Source organism: Mesoplodon mirus, assembly GCF_964341445.2.
Source record: "Mesoplodon mirus genome assembly, chromosome: 4".
Classification (NCBI taxonomy): Eukaryota; Metazoa; Chordata; class Mammalia; order Artiodactyla; family Ziphiidae; genus Mesoplodon; species Mesoplodon mirus.
The window spans coordinates 35,262,855-35,276,783 of record NC_138979.1 but is presented as its reverse complement, the minus strand read 5'-3'; the positions used below and the strand labels follow the sequence as shown (position 1 = coordinate 35,276,783).

Here is a 13,929-nt window from a genome sequence, read left to right as displayed (position 1 = left end):
ACTTCACACCCATTTGAGAAACAGTTGGGGGCATAAATTATAAATGGAAACAAAAAAAATTAATGATTTTCTTTCCCTTCTCAGACCATTTTTCCATAAGATTGGGGTATAAGAAGGCTACAAACAAATGCATCATGACATTACACTAGCTTCACCTTTCATTCCTACAGCCCGAGTTAACGAAAGGGAAACAAGACGATTTCTAAAAAACACATATATTCCAGGAAAATCTCTCTAGTAAAAAGTGTGACTAGTATGACGGTGTGTGTGCATGTGAGCACTTCTGGGGTATTTCCATGCCTTTGGGGTGCCATAAGGTTCCCCTTTAGATTTAGTAAGATGGGGATCTATCACCTCACACTGGCTTTATAGTGGTTTTTCCCATAGTTAAAAGGAAGTTATGGGGCTTCCCTGGTGGCGCAGTGGTTGAGAGTCCACCTGCCGATGCAGGGGACATGGGTTCATGCCCCAGTCAGGGAAGATCCCACATGCCGTGGAGCGGCTGGGCCCGTGAGCCATGGCCGCTGAGCCTGCGCGTCCGGAGCCTGTGCTGTGCAACAGGAGAAGCCACAACAGTGAGAGGCCCGTGTACGAAAAAAAAAAAAAAAAAGAGAAGTTATGAAACTAATATACTATGGTAAATCAACTATATACTTCAATTAAAAAAAAGAAGCTACACCCTGTTATTCCTGACACTGAGATCTTTCAAGTCCAAGTGCAAATACAGATTTAAAACCTGTTTTTCTTTGGTTTCTTTCTTTTTTTTTTCTTTTTTTTTTTTTTTGAGGTACGCGGGGCTCTCACTGTTGTGGCCTCTCCCTTTGCGGAGCACAGGCTCCGGACGCGCAGGCTCAGCGACCATGGCTCACCGGCGCAGCCGCTCCGTGGCATGTGGGATCTTCCCAGACTGGGGCACGAACCCGTGTACCCTGCATTGGCAGGCGGACTGTCAACCACTGTGCCGCCAGGGAAGCCCCTTTCTTTGGTTTCTTCACTTGAAAATTTTATTTCCCTGAAATATTCTGTTGGCTTTCTCTTTTTCCTTAGGTGTGCTATTTTTTTTAACATGTGCAAGTGGATTATCAGAAAAAGCCAGCACAATGGATATTTTCCTTAATTTGCATTTTTGGTTTTTCTTTGCATACAATGTTTCTTTTGTTCTGAATACAAATGATTTTTTTTTAAACATCTCAGCTCGGTGCTTTGTGTCCACCTAGAGGGGTGGGATAGGGAGGGTGGGAGGGCGACGCAAGAGGGAGGAGATATGGGGATATATGTATATGTATAGCTGATTCACTTTGTTATACAGAGAAACTAACACACCATTGTAAAGCCATTATACTCCAATACAGATGTTTAAAAAAAAGGTATGTTGTTTTTATTGACGTTTATAGAGAGAATTTGGCTTCATACAGATATGTCAGTTGGAAAGAGAAGGAATATTTTCATAGCCCTTTCAGGTAATTGTGGCTATTCTTTTTTTAATGCTACACTAAACCTAGACAAGTGGTAGTTTCTTAAAGGTTAGCTGGAATGTGGAATCTAAAACCATATTAATGAGATTTTGGTACTCTGTTACAATGAAATCTATTGGTTTCTCTTGCTCTTTGAATGGATGTTTTAACTATACTAGATTTTATAACATCATACATTGGTCGTTTGGAAAATACTGGCTGACTGAGTTATACACATCTTCCAAATGTTGACACATTTCATTGTACAGTACAAAAAAGACGTATATTCTTTAATATTACTACCCAGCTTTTCAGAAGAGTCTTTGAGTTTTCGAAAACAGTCAAACTCACAATGAAGGCTACTGATTTTCCAAAATTCTAATTTTCCCTTGAAAGCTCGAATGTTATCATGGGCAACAAATACTGTCAGTTGTTTTCCTCGAATTTGCCAGCTCGTTTATGTTCATTTAAAAAATTATCTTCCAAATACCCAAGTCTGAATAATCATGGTTTGTCTGTCAGTCATTCTTGCAAGTAAAGTGGTATGCCATGAAAAAGCAGCTAGTTCAGCTAGCAGTTCACACAATCACACCAACACACTTGGGCATGCAGCAGAAGTGCTTTGTATTTCCCGTTTTGTCGTACAGAATATTTCAAAACTTACACTCAAGGGTCAAGTTATAGTAAAATTAATAAGTTCTACTGCTTCATTAAGGACATTTTTTTTTTTTTTTTTTTTTTTTTGCGTTACGCGGGCCTCTCACTTCTGTGGCCTCTCCCGTTGCGGAGCACAGGCTCCGGACGCGCGGGCCCAGCTGCTCCGCGGCATGTGGGATCCTCCCAGGCTGGGGCACGAACCCATGTCCTCTGCATCGGCAGGTGGACTCTCAACCACTGCACCACCAGGGAAGCCCCATTAAGGACATTCTTAAGGGAAACTGGCATTTTTGTTTTTACTGCAAGTGTGTAATACCAAGAATACAGTGACTATTGGTACCCTTTGGTGCCACTGCCTTGGTTCCAGTTCAGGTACCAATAGTTTTACCCATCACTGCTTTTACTATGAGTGCAAATGTCAACACAGTGAAAAATGCAAATAATGGCTTAGTATTTACTATTATGAGGATAGTTTTGAGCTCACGGACCCCTGGCGTCCATGGACTACCCTTTGAGGACAGCTCAACAGTTTCGCTTTAGAAATTATAAGGAAACAAGAGGCTGAGAAGGTTGATCAGTTGACTTGTGGCCATAAAGTACGACAGGGATGTAGTAGAGCGTGGTCAGTTTAAGTCAATGTTTGTTGAATTGAGTTGATTTTAGATTGTTTGACTTGTTCAAATGGAATTAACATTTGTTTCTGAGGCTGAGACTCCTGGAAATCCTATAAAGGTTCTGACATCCCACTCAGATGTGTTTCTGCATACTCTGAGGATCAACCATTTGATATTGAAACAATCCTATATGGCTATTAAGAGTTTTTGTTTTTAATGTTTTAAGGGAATTTTTAAAATATCTATTTTTATTTCCTTTTTTTTTCTCAAATTTACCTAATTAATTTTTTCAACTTATGTTTAAACTCCTTTATGCAACAAAGGTTCTCACTTTTATATATATTTTTCTGAACTTCATAAATCTTTTCAACTGAAGAAATTCTGAAATGGAATTATGTTTCTGAGAGCCTCTCTCCCTTAAGAGGAAACAGCGTGGGCGTGGAGTACGTTTGGACGCCAGCTGAGTAAGAAATCTCAGCTAGGAAGGGAAGGCTGTGGGTAGGTTCCCTAGGGATGATGTCTATGGAAAGATCAGCCTTGTTATTACTTCAAGTTAAGAATAAGGTTATGCAGCAAAGGCCAAGATCAGGTTCCTTAAAGAACTTTCAGCCCACGGACTGGTCCAGGCTGGATACTGGGTGGCACCACCTGGCAAGAAGGTTCACATGTGCTCGACTATTTCTAATCTCAGTGATTTCTCATTGTGCTGTAAAACTGAGGCCAAGAAAACCAAGGAATCATCTGAGAATTGCTAAGTCATACAAACATACATATGAAATAATTTAAGAAAACATTTTAGTGTATAAACATTTGTCAAGTAGAGTTATTAGTTATACTTTCGTTCTTAATCAACTATTCCTTAATAGGGATTTGACAGTGCAAGTCTAGCCCTAGTAATATCTAGGTCTGCCATATTCGTGTTTTTGTTCTGGGCAATTCAGCTCTTTTGTTTTCTGCCCACCCTTGATTATTTCATTTGTGGGTTGCAGGAGAGCTTGCATCTTCCTAGTACATTTATTCTCTACCATTTTTCTGTTCTAATCATTCACGCATTTAGTCATTGAATGTATTTGAAAACTTGCTGTATACAAGGCACTGTGCTAAGCATAGAAAATGCACAGCTGTGAATAAGATTTGGTCCCTGCTCTTGACAAGATCACAGTCTGGTGGGAATAAAAAGATATTTTATAAATATCTTTTTACATATATGAACCAGAGCAGAAGGAGCCCAGAGCGGGCAGAAGGTAACTCTGGGAGATTGGGGAAAGCTTTACCGGGGAAATTACATTTGTTCCAGGACTCAGTGGGTAAGTTAGAGTTTGCCTGGAGCGGGGAAGGGCATTCCAAATAAAGTGAACAACGTATGCTAAAGCTCGGGGTGATGACAGATCATGGAATGTCCTGGAACCTGTTAGAGGTTCATTATGGCTGGAGCATAGGATGAGCGAGCAACATGAAGTGATGACAGGAAATGAAGTGGCCCCGTTCAGTTCATGAAGAAACATATAGTGTTTAGTGGTCAGAACAGTCCATGTTGCTAAGATCTGTAAAGTGCGAAGGGGAAGGGAAAAAAGTAGTATACGGACCACTGATCCAGACAACCTATTAGCAACTTCAAATCATTAAGAAAAAATTAAAATAAAATTAAAGCAGAACAAGTACTCTTTCTCATTTCCTGAATAGTTACGTCACCTGTGAGGATACACCTGACCAACTCTGATTCTCCAAGTGGTATTTACATGAGGGTGTTTATGAATATCAAGTGGTATTTACATGCAGGTATAATAGTGGGAAGCCACAAGGAACTCACACAGTGTAGTCCTGATTCTTAACAGCATGGTCAAAATCCAATATAATGCAGCTTGAGCTTTGTTACCTCCACTGACTTTTTCGTACCGTGATAGTGAGATAATAACCATTGCCAGGCAGCAGTAACTAAAGGTCCACTCACTTCCAGTGTGAAAATCTGAAATGAAAAGTCCACGTCTGCAGTTTGTTAAGAAGGATCGGGGCAGAAAACGAGGGCTTAACATCCGGCAAATTAAGGTTTGCTCGTTTGTCTTTTTTATTTATTTTTAATTGTTTTTAGTTTTAAAACATTTTAATATAATTTTAAAAGCCTTTGTATGGGAAAATATTGACACACAGAAAGTGTAACATTGATTAAACGTTACATATGATATGGATCTCTGGTATTCTAAATAACACAATAAGCTTATTTTTAAAATGTTCTTATTCACTAAACAAATTACTTTCAGGAAACACAGTACAGTTAGCCCATAAGTTCTTTAGGAGATTGGGTACTGTAAACATTGGAAAATGAAACTTACAGATGTTCTTTATTTATTATTATGAGCTATAATAATGAAAGTCAGTCTGAAGAGAGTTTCAAAATTATGTATTTCTGGAGGTTATGTCACTCGGATAAAAATGAGTTTATAGGAGTGACAGTCGTAAGACTGGACTTAATCCTTTGAGGACTCAAATAAGAGCATAATTTAAGCGTGACAGATTTAGAAATGAAGATTTTGTCCTCATTCATAAAAAAACTAAAAAATTAATAACTTATTATCCAATATTAGGCATATCATTAACAAAGTAGAATCCATTATCTCTGTTTTCTCACTTGTGACTTCAGGAGAAAGTGAATTTAAGTTCTTTATTTTCAACGACTTTTAAACTGCTATAATAAAAAGGAAGTAAAATTTGAAGAAATTTTCTTAAGTTTTCAATGTTTATTCTGAAGAAATTTGAAAGAATATAAACAATAGTGAAATCATTCTCTACTGAAAGTCATATAGGATGGTCCTCTAGTCTCATAAACCAAAAGATTTATTATTTCATATAGAATTAGAAGAGAAACCCCAGTTAAAATAGTATGAAGTGAAAATTGATAAAGAATATAATAATTTATGGCACAATGTTTATTTTCTGTTCATAAGTGGTAGAATGGGTCAACCCTGAATTTTAAAAAAATTAATAAAGGAGATTCGATTGACCATTGACAGATTTTGCTGTCTCTAACTTCTCCCTTTCAACTGTTTCCTTCTTGTTTTCTTATAAAAACCTCTTCCACTCTCTTATAACTAATATTTCACTGAACACTTGGGAATTTTCTATTTCTCCCTTTCCTTCCATAGCCAAAATCGTGTTCAGGACCACCATGCATGTGTATACAGTTTGTACTTTGCACAAAGGTACCCAGCTGAATGGGCAAATCTCTGGCTGAAATTGAGCTCACAAATTGCCCACAAAGCTGTGAAAGGCATTGTCTCTCCAGAGGAAGGGAAGGAGGTGGACAGAAGGGAACCCTCTGCTCACCAACCCCTGAACTTTGAGGCTACGTTTGCCAAGGGTGAGGGTCAACTTTTTTTCAAATTCATACAGATATCCTATAGCCTAGAAGCAGCCCTAGTTTTCAGAGTTGCTACTCCCACTGCAAATGTTTCTAACATTTTCAAAGGAGTAGTACCTATTAAAGTCAACTGTAACACAGTAAGGTGTGGGTCAATAATGATGACAGACAGGTGAAATTCAGTATGTATAGAACTGAGAAATAGAGAAGCAGGAGACAGCATGACTTAGTATCTCTGAACTATACACAAGGGAATCAGTGCTGATCCCTGTTTGAGATCATCTTTCCCAGTAAACCATACTATTAAGGAACAGTAGCGTGGAGACTGTGTGTGCCTAATAATCCCTGCTATACTTCTTTTGTAACTTCACCTAGAGTTTACCTTACTTGGACTTTTGATTTTCCTGTAGAGAATGACACACATGTCTCATATGGATTTGTAAGGTGCAACATTAGTGAAATTTTAATAATGACTAACAAATTATAAAAGAAAGGGAAAAATCAGATGATTTAAACTCACTATTAGTATTCAGTACTGTATTTTTCATGCTTGAAAGAAAACTATGTAATGTACCAAGAAAAATTGCAGTTGCGTTTTCTTGAAATGTATAGTCTTACAATTAAACGAACCTTACAATTTGTTTGCAATCTCATTTGTCTTTTTTAAAACGTGGTAGATTAAGCATTGAGTCCATCCAGAAAAGTCTGTTCTCATGCAAAGTGAGATAGGATGATTGGATCTCCAAGCACAGTCCAGCTCTACCATTTCCCTGAGTTTCAGCCAAGAAGGACTTTTCCACCCTCTAGTCTATATAGTTGTCCGCTTATAGGCAGGAAGCTTGACAAGATCATCTCCTGGGATCCTTGCCAGCCCAAAGTCAATCATTTTGCTGTCTCATTCTCTGTGAGTTGCTGTGGTTCTAGAACAGTTCAGTGTGTTACACGAGCGCATCCTCTTTCTGACTGTTCTACAGAGTCATTGTGGATGGAATGGGGAAAATACAGATACAGAAACCTACAAAGAAAGAACAAGGAATATATGGATGTTCTGTCGCTAATCATCTGGGTTCGGATGTGGAAAGCTCTTCTGTGCTCTATGCAGGTAATGCCTATTGTTGAAACCTGGAATGCCTGGGTTTGGTTTTGTTTTGAACATTAAACTCTGAAGCAGCAGTTTTCATGCAGCAGAATCACCGGGAGGTGGGGTTAAAACACAAATGTCTAGACCCTATTCCCAGAGGTTCCGACACAGCAGGCTTGGGATGGAGTCTGAGAATGTGCATGTCCCCAGGTTATGCCAGTGCTGCTGGCCTGAGGACCACACTTTGAAAACAGCTGCTCTAGGGTTTGCTTTCTAAGAACTGGGAATTAATGAGACAGGGTTTAATCGGCAGTGTTGATAGTATGGACTTTTCATTTTTAAAGCGCCACCAGCTGGCGAAAGAGAGTAATTATCCTTTAAAGGTTGATGTATACCTTGCAATGGCATACCCCCCAATCCTTAGAAACACTTTCAGGAAATTGTCATTGTAAATTAGTGTAAATTGTCCCAGGATGTAGACAAAGTCACTTTAATATTAAAGTGTGCTTTTTTTATGAAGGAACATTTTTAGCTGGCAAAGTTGTAAGCAATGCTTCCTTGTGTCAGGCTCATGTTCTGGGATTAAAACTAAAATAAGAAAGTTATCGTCCAACTCTCTGCTGTGTGGCTTCTGGTATCTATGGCTCAAATAAACTAAGGTGAGGAGAAAGACAATATCAGGGATTGCAACCCAGCATTTAGACAACTAAGCATTGATGTAGCCAGTACATCACATCTCTAAATAGAGGAGGTTGGACCAGTTGATTTTAAAATCTCCTTCAATGTGCAAGGCTTGATGCTAAGTCCTTCTCCTGGCTTCATTCCCAAGGTAGGGCCTTCAGGCCTTGATTTTCTGTGCCTTGATCCTCCCGGACTGTTCTCTCCTGTGAGCATCAGCTCTTTTCCAGAAAACTTCAGTTCCAAGGTTCTGGAATTGCTGGGAGGAATAGAAGTCTCTCTTGCAGCTCACAAATTTCCCCGTAAGTCCATCCCAGAACAGCTCAGATTCATGGGAGAGCTGGTGCAAGGTCCTCAGGGGCCAGAGGACATAGGACAATGACAGCCCTTTCCCAGCCCAAGAGTTCCTATCTTTTCAGTTCTCAGGATAGCATTTCAGTGCCCCAAGCACTCCAGGAGCAAATGGAACATTTTGTCACCCAAACATGGTCATTCCCAAGTTCTCTTCTCCAGAATACATGGTTACCAAACACCAAAATGTTGTTATTCTTTCATGTCCTATGCATTGGTGATAAAACAGATTAAAGAAATATGATGTGGCCTCTCCCTCCAAGAGCTTACCTGCTAATGGGGTGGAGGAGGGAAACCAACCATAGCAATAGTTCTGCAGTAGAAGAATGTGGCCTTACCTGACCCCCACATGCTCCTGAGAGACACCTGGGCAACCAGCACCTTTCTCTACCTCAACAGCCATCACCCTGTAATGGTAATGGTGTCTCCCACCAGTCTGTGCGTTGCTTGAGGGCAAGAATGGTTGTTTTCCAACTTCATATTCCCATTCTCCAGCCCAGGCACAAAGTATGTTTCCTGAGTGAGTTCATAAATGAATCTGGTAAAAGTACATGGTTCTTAATATCCAGGAAAATAAAAGTCTGTGAATGAATTCCTGATTCTTTATGACCTTGTTTTTAATTTTTTCCATACAAGTGTTATGCAGGTTTGTTTCAAACTTTCCTTCCAGAAAAAGAGTCAGGTGGTCCCAAGCCCTCATGTGTTTTGGTCCTGCTTTAAACTCATCCAAGGCTGCACTGCAGAGATGTTATTCCTGCCGTGCCATGTCTTGTTTGCATGAACTTCTGATTCCTTCTTTTTCAAAGTATCAAAGAGGACTTTATCCTCAATTTTGGTTATAAAACCAAACTATCCTCACAGTCTGTATATGGTTGTTGCAAAGCCTCTTTGTAGATATCTCTTTGAATGCATCCATCTGTCTATCCATCCCCTGAGCACCTCCAGGCTGTGGCTGTGCAAATCCCCATGGGGCACCACGAGGGATACCGAGAGAGCCAGGACTCCGCTCCTGCTCTCAAAGAACTCAGCAAAGCTTACCAAATGCAGCATGGTTTACTCAGAGCAAAAGCCTGAACCTAACATAGTTTCCTGCTCCCTTTGAATTAAGAGGCACCTGTCATCTTGTCTATTGGAAGAAATATCACCAGACTGGAGCACAGCCATCTCTCCGTCGTGATTGGAGGCATCGTGGAAGCACCCCAGCGAGCAAACGTGACCATCCAATGTCCTGTAAAAGGTGAGCGTGGTCATTTCCAGTGGGAGAGCACAAGGCCAGCCCAGTGTGGCCGGGAGTCGCCAGCTGGCATTTTGGTAGCTCAGACAGCCCTACAAGCTTAAAAATCTGATTTTCCAGCACCTGACAGAGGATCTGTCTCTCAAGGGTGAGCTGATACTAGCTCATGAGACCAGTGTGTAAAACAGAATGCAGTTTAATCATTCTCATTGAGGACTATGAGGACATGTACAGGACCTGCCCTGTACACTGGCATGCTCACATTGGCAAGACCAGAACACCCTGTCCCGGTGGGCAGATCTGCTCAAAAGGCCAGCTTCTAGCAGGTGATTGCTTGGTGAGTATGGAGTTGGAGCAAGGTTTGTTGGAAATCATTAGCTGTGTCCTCCAGCTGGACAAAGGCTGTGCTAGGCAAGGCCAGGTCAGAGAGTGGGAATGTCAGGGTCCCGTGGCCTAGACTGTCTGTCCTGGACTGTCCTTGGGTGAGCATCACCAGTCTGTGCCTCAGTGGCTCTTTCTGCTTTGTTTACAACAGCAGCTAAACCTTCTTCTAACTGACTCATTCTTTCTTTAATAGAAATGCCATTTTCAGTCTGACGTTGTCTTAATCTAGGGCCATTCTGTCTCTTTAAGCCATGGATTCTTAAGTCTTACCCCGGGCCCATGCATGCCCCAACTGAGATTAATATACGCTGTACACACGTACATTTTATGGGGGCCAGGGGGCCTGTGTGAATAGCTTTGATCAGTTTCTCAGAGAGAATTATAAACTCCTCAAAATTAAAATCTACTATGTTAGGGTGACCTTGCATGTGCCTGTCATTTACTGTGCATTGATTTAGTTCTCTGGGGAACTGTATTTGCCTGGTTTCCTAGTTCTAACGGGGTACCTGTAGTTGCAGCCCCTTAAGATGAATCTTGCCAAGGCCAGAGAGCCCAGGGTAACCGGAGGAGCCCTTACGGCTGGTCTCGGTACCAGAGTAAAGGTGCACGTAATGACAGGATCCTAGGACACAGCCATCCAGCTCTAAGGCTCTCCCTCCCTGTCACTGTCAGTTAGTTACTTGCCATGTTTCCAGAGCTTCACCTTTGGCTTCACAAGCAGTGGAAAGTTGCTAACCCCCAAGGTATTATTTTTCACCCCTTGGAAGTCCCTGCAGTGTTTGGCCTATGCAGACTTTTGAAAAATCCCTCCAGCCTCCCAACTGACTCCACCCACAAATATGTGAGTTTTCTGGCAAAACACACCTACCATTACAGAACGGGCGGCGTTCTCTGGCTGCAGCAAGGAGAGAAGCAGAACGGAACTCTGTAGTTGCCAAGCCACAAATGTCTAGAGTTTCTACAGCTCTACACCTGCAGAGGATTCTCAAAATAGATCTGACTCCTATTAAGAGAAACCTCAACTTTTAACATTATTTCTAAATTTCTTACTTCCCCACAATAGTTTACAATTAGGCTTTTGTGGGGACAATCCATTGAAAGGACTGTGGTGTATTATTTGCTGTCGTAAGTCAGGGACTGGAAACTGTTTTCGTGAGTGAAGCCTCCAGCTAAGACCATTAAGCTTGTCTTGGTTTATTCTCCGGCCAGGCCCAGTCAGCTTGTGTGCCGTCTCTGACCACTCCTTGACACCTGCAGTCCCTTGGACCCCGTGCTGTGCCCCCTCGGGCCCGCGATGCAGCTCGGTGTTGGCAGACTTCCTCTGCCTCTTCTCTCCCCCCCATCCCCCCTTTCAGCTCTTACTAGGAATGGGCCCATTTGGTCTTGCTTTACTTGGCAGTTATCCCCTGTGGCCTACACCCCAGGAACTCGTCAGGAGGTCTTTCCTTTTCAAAATAAACACCTCATTTTGAGTTATGTGCCATTTTAAATAAGCCTGCAGTGAACTTACTGTGTTTTCTTATGGGCAGAAGTCATAGCTAACTTTGCTTTTTATGGAGATTCATCTTTTTAAGTGAAGATGAAGTAATGATGAAGTTGATGAAGGGTCAGAAGACTTGGGTTTTACAGACAGATCCGTCACTGGCTAGTATATGACCATAGGTGAGTCCCGTGTCCGTGCTACTCTTATCTCTAAAATAGGAAATACACTATATTAGTGGAAGAAGGGACCTGGGTTATCATCTAACTCAGCCCCATTTGATAGAGGAGGGCATTATAACATGTACAAACTTGAATACTGCTTTCCAAAATTACATTTTCATATTGCAAACTGAGATTAGATTATTACTGTCAATCAGTGGCATGTATCAACTTTTCTCTTATTTTTCAGTTGCCCTTAAAATGTTTTCTACTAATCAGAGTGAGCTTATCTATTCATACCTTTTAGACAGATTCATAGTTCTTTGTTATAGCCAAATATGTTTTAGTTAATGCATGTGGTATAGATATCAAGTGATTGTCCCTAGTCACTCTTATATGATATTTCTAATCATGATATTAAGTAATAGAACCTGAGAATCTGCATTCCTAAGGGTTAAAAGTTCTAAGTTATTCGCAAGAGTTATTTGTCTTATTCTTTAAAAAAAAAACAGTTTCTTCTAAAAATGAGAGGGGTGGGGAGTTTAAACTGCACCCTCTCTGCCACCTTCTGGTAAGAAAGGAAAGCTCATCTGAGGAAAACGACCAGTAAATATCAAGAGCTGCATATTTTATTTTTTCGTGTGTTAATGCTTAGCAAGAACATTATTTATCCTATAATTTCGTGTTAGGTGTGTATTGGGTTGCTTGTTTTTCTTATTCCTTAAGCTCATTAGAGGTGCAGCTGATCTGAGTCTCTGCTCTAAAGTGTTCTTGTGTGTTGGGCTCCTCTTTAGTGTCCAAGAAACTCTCTTGGCCCACAGGTTGGAATGAGGTTAAGCTAGGAAGATGCTTTGGAAAACAGTTTGGCAATTTCCCTCAAAGTTAAACATTTGACCCAACAATTCCACTCCTAGTTACATACCCAAGACAAATGAAAACATGTTCACACAAAAACTGGTACCCGAATGCTCATAGCAACTTTATTTTTAACAGCCAAACAGTGGAAACAACTTAAATAACCATCAGCTAATGAATGGATAAAGAAAATGTAGTATATCCATACAATGGGATTTTATTTGGTCGTAAAAAGGAATCAAATATTGATACATGCTAAAACATGGATGAATCTTTAAAAATGATGGTAAGTGAAAGAGGCCAGACACAAAAGATCACACAGTGTATGATTACATATCCATGAAATGTCTAGAGTAGGCACATCCATAGAGACCGATTAAAGGCTGCCAGTGGCGAAGAGGAGAGGAAAATGCAAGAGAATGGAGAGTAATGACTAATAGGCACAGGTGTCTTTTTGCAGTGATGAAAATGTTCTGGAATTGGATAGTACTGACAGTTGCACAACTTTATGAATACACTAAAAAAAAAAAAACAAACACCGAATTGTATGCTTTGAGAGGGTGAATTTTATAGTATTTAAATTATATCTCATTAAAATCATAATCACAATATATTAGCATGTACAGTTAAAACTTACAGCACAATCATATATTTATGAGTGTATGACTATATGGCAAAAATATATAAACATTCATGGGAAGGACATATACCAATGTCAGGATTGTTGGTATTCCTGGGAGAGAAAGGAAGAAAGCAAAGTTTAGGGACAGAACTTTAGCTGTAGGTGTAATGCTCTATTGCTTAAACAAGAACTAAAGCAAATAAGGCAAACTGCTTTCTAGAAAGTCTAAACTTACTAGTGATATAGATTTAAGCCCTACACCTCTGTCATTTCTGAGTTCCCCATTGATAGGAGAGGATGGGGGAATAAGTAGGTAGAAGGTACAAAGCTGAGTGCACAGTGTGTGTACAAGCAGATGGTGGGAAGCAAGGGTCTAAGCAGGTAGCAGCAGGGTGCTTGGTGCTCCATGAGATGAACAGAGAGAAGGTAAGCCATTCATACCTAAGAGATGCTGTTCAGTTTCAGAAGAAACATATTACATAAATTTAAAATCATCTTCTTAATCCGGAGAATTTTTTAGGCTTAAGGTGCTGTGAAATATACCTAGAGTTTTGTTGATGTCTAACTGAATTATTAGCTTTCTTTACTGGCTTTAATGATTTCCCTTACAGGGGAGGACTTTGAGAAAATTTTTGTGGTGCAGCAAGATTATATGCTTAAATTCCTGAACACAGCCTCATGTGTCTGACAATTATTTTCCCCCGACAACTACTGGTTGACGTTATGCAGTGTGGAACTCAGTAGCAGTGATTTAACATATTTAAGTCACAAATCCCTTTGACCACCCCCCACCCCCCACAAAAAACTCTCTCTCCAGAAAAATACAACTACCCACAACATTTTCCATATAATTTTCAGAATACTTAAAGAGAAAATCTGAGGGTAATCTGCTTCCTCTTATTTTATGAACCAAACGTTTTAGTGCTTTTGACCATATTCTAAATTAAAGCTAATTTATTTTGCTTCATCTCTAGTTTTTGAAATGTATCCCCTCTTCTGTACT

At 40.3% G+C, this 13,929-nt stretch overlaps 1 protein-coding gene across 1 annotated transcript in view; it reads left to right on the top strand.

Annotated features, from left to right (window-relative positions):
* ADAMTSL3 (ADAMTS like 3) overlaps positions 1-13,929 on the top strand; it is a 394,591-nt gene that overhangs the window by 314,422 nt on the left and 66,240 nt on the right. Inside the window, 2 exon segments of the mRNA XM_082617479.1 lie at positions 7,055-7,182; positions 9,299-9,427. Of these exon segments, the coding sequence (XP_082473605.1) occupies positions 7,055-7,182; positions 9,299-9,427 (257 nt within the window).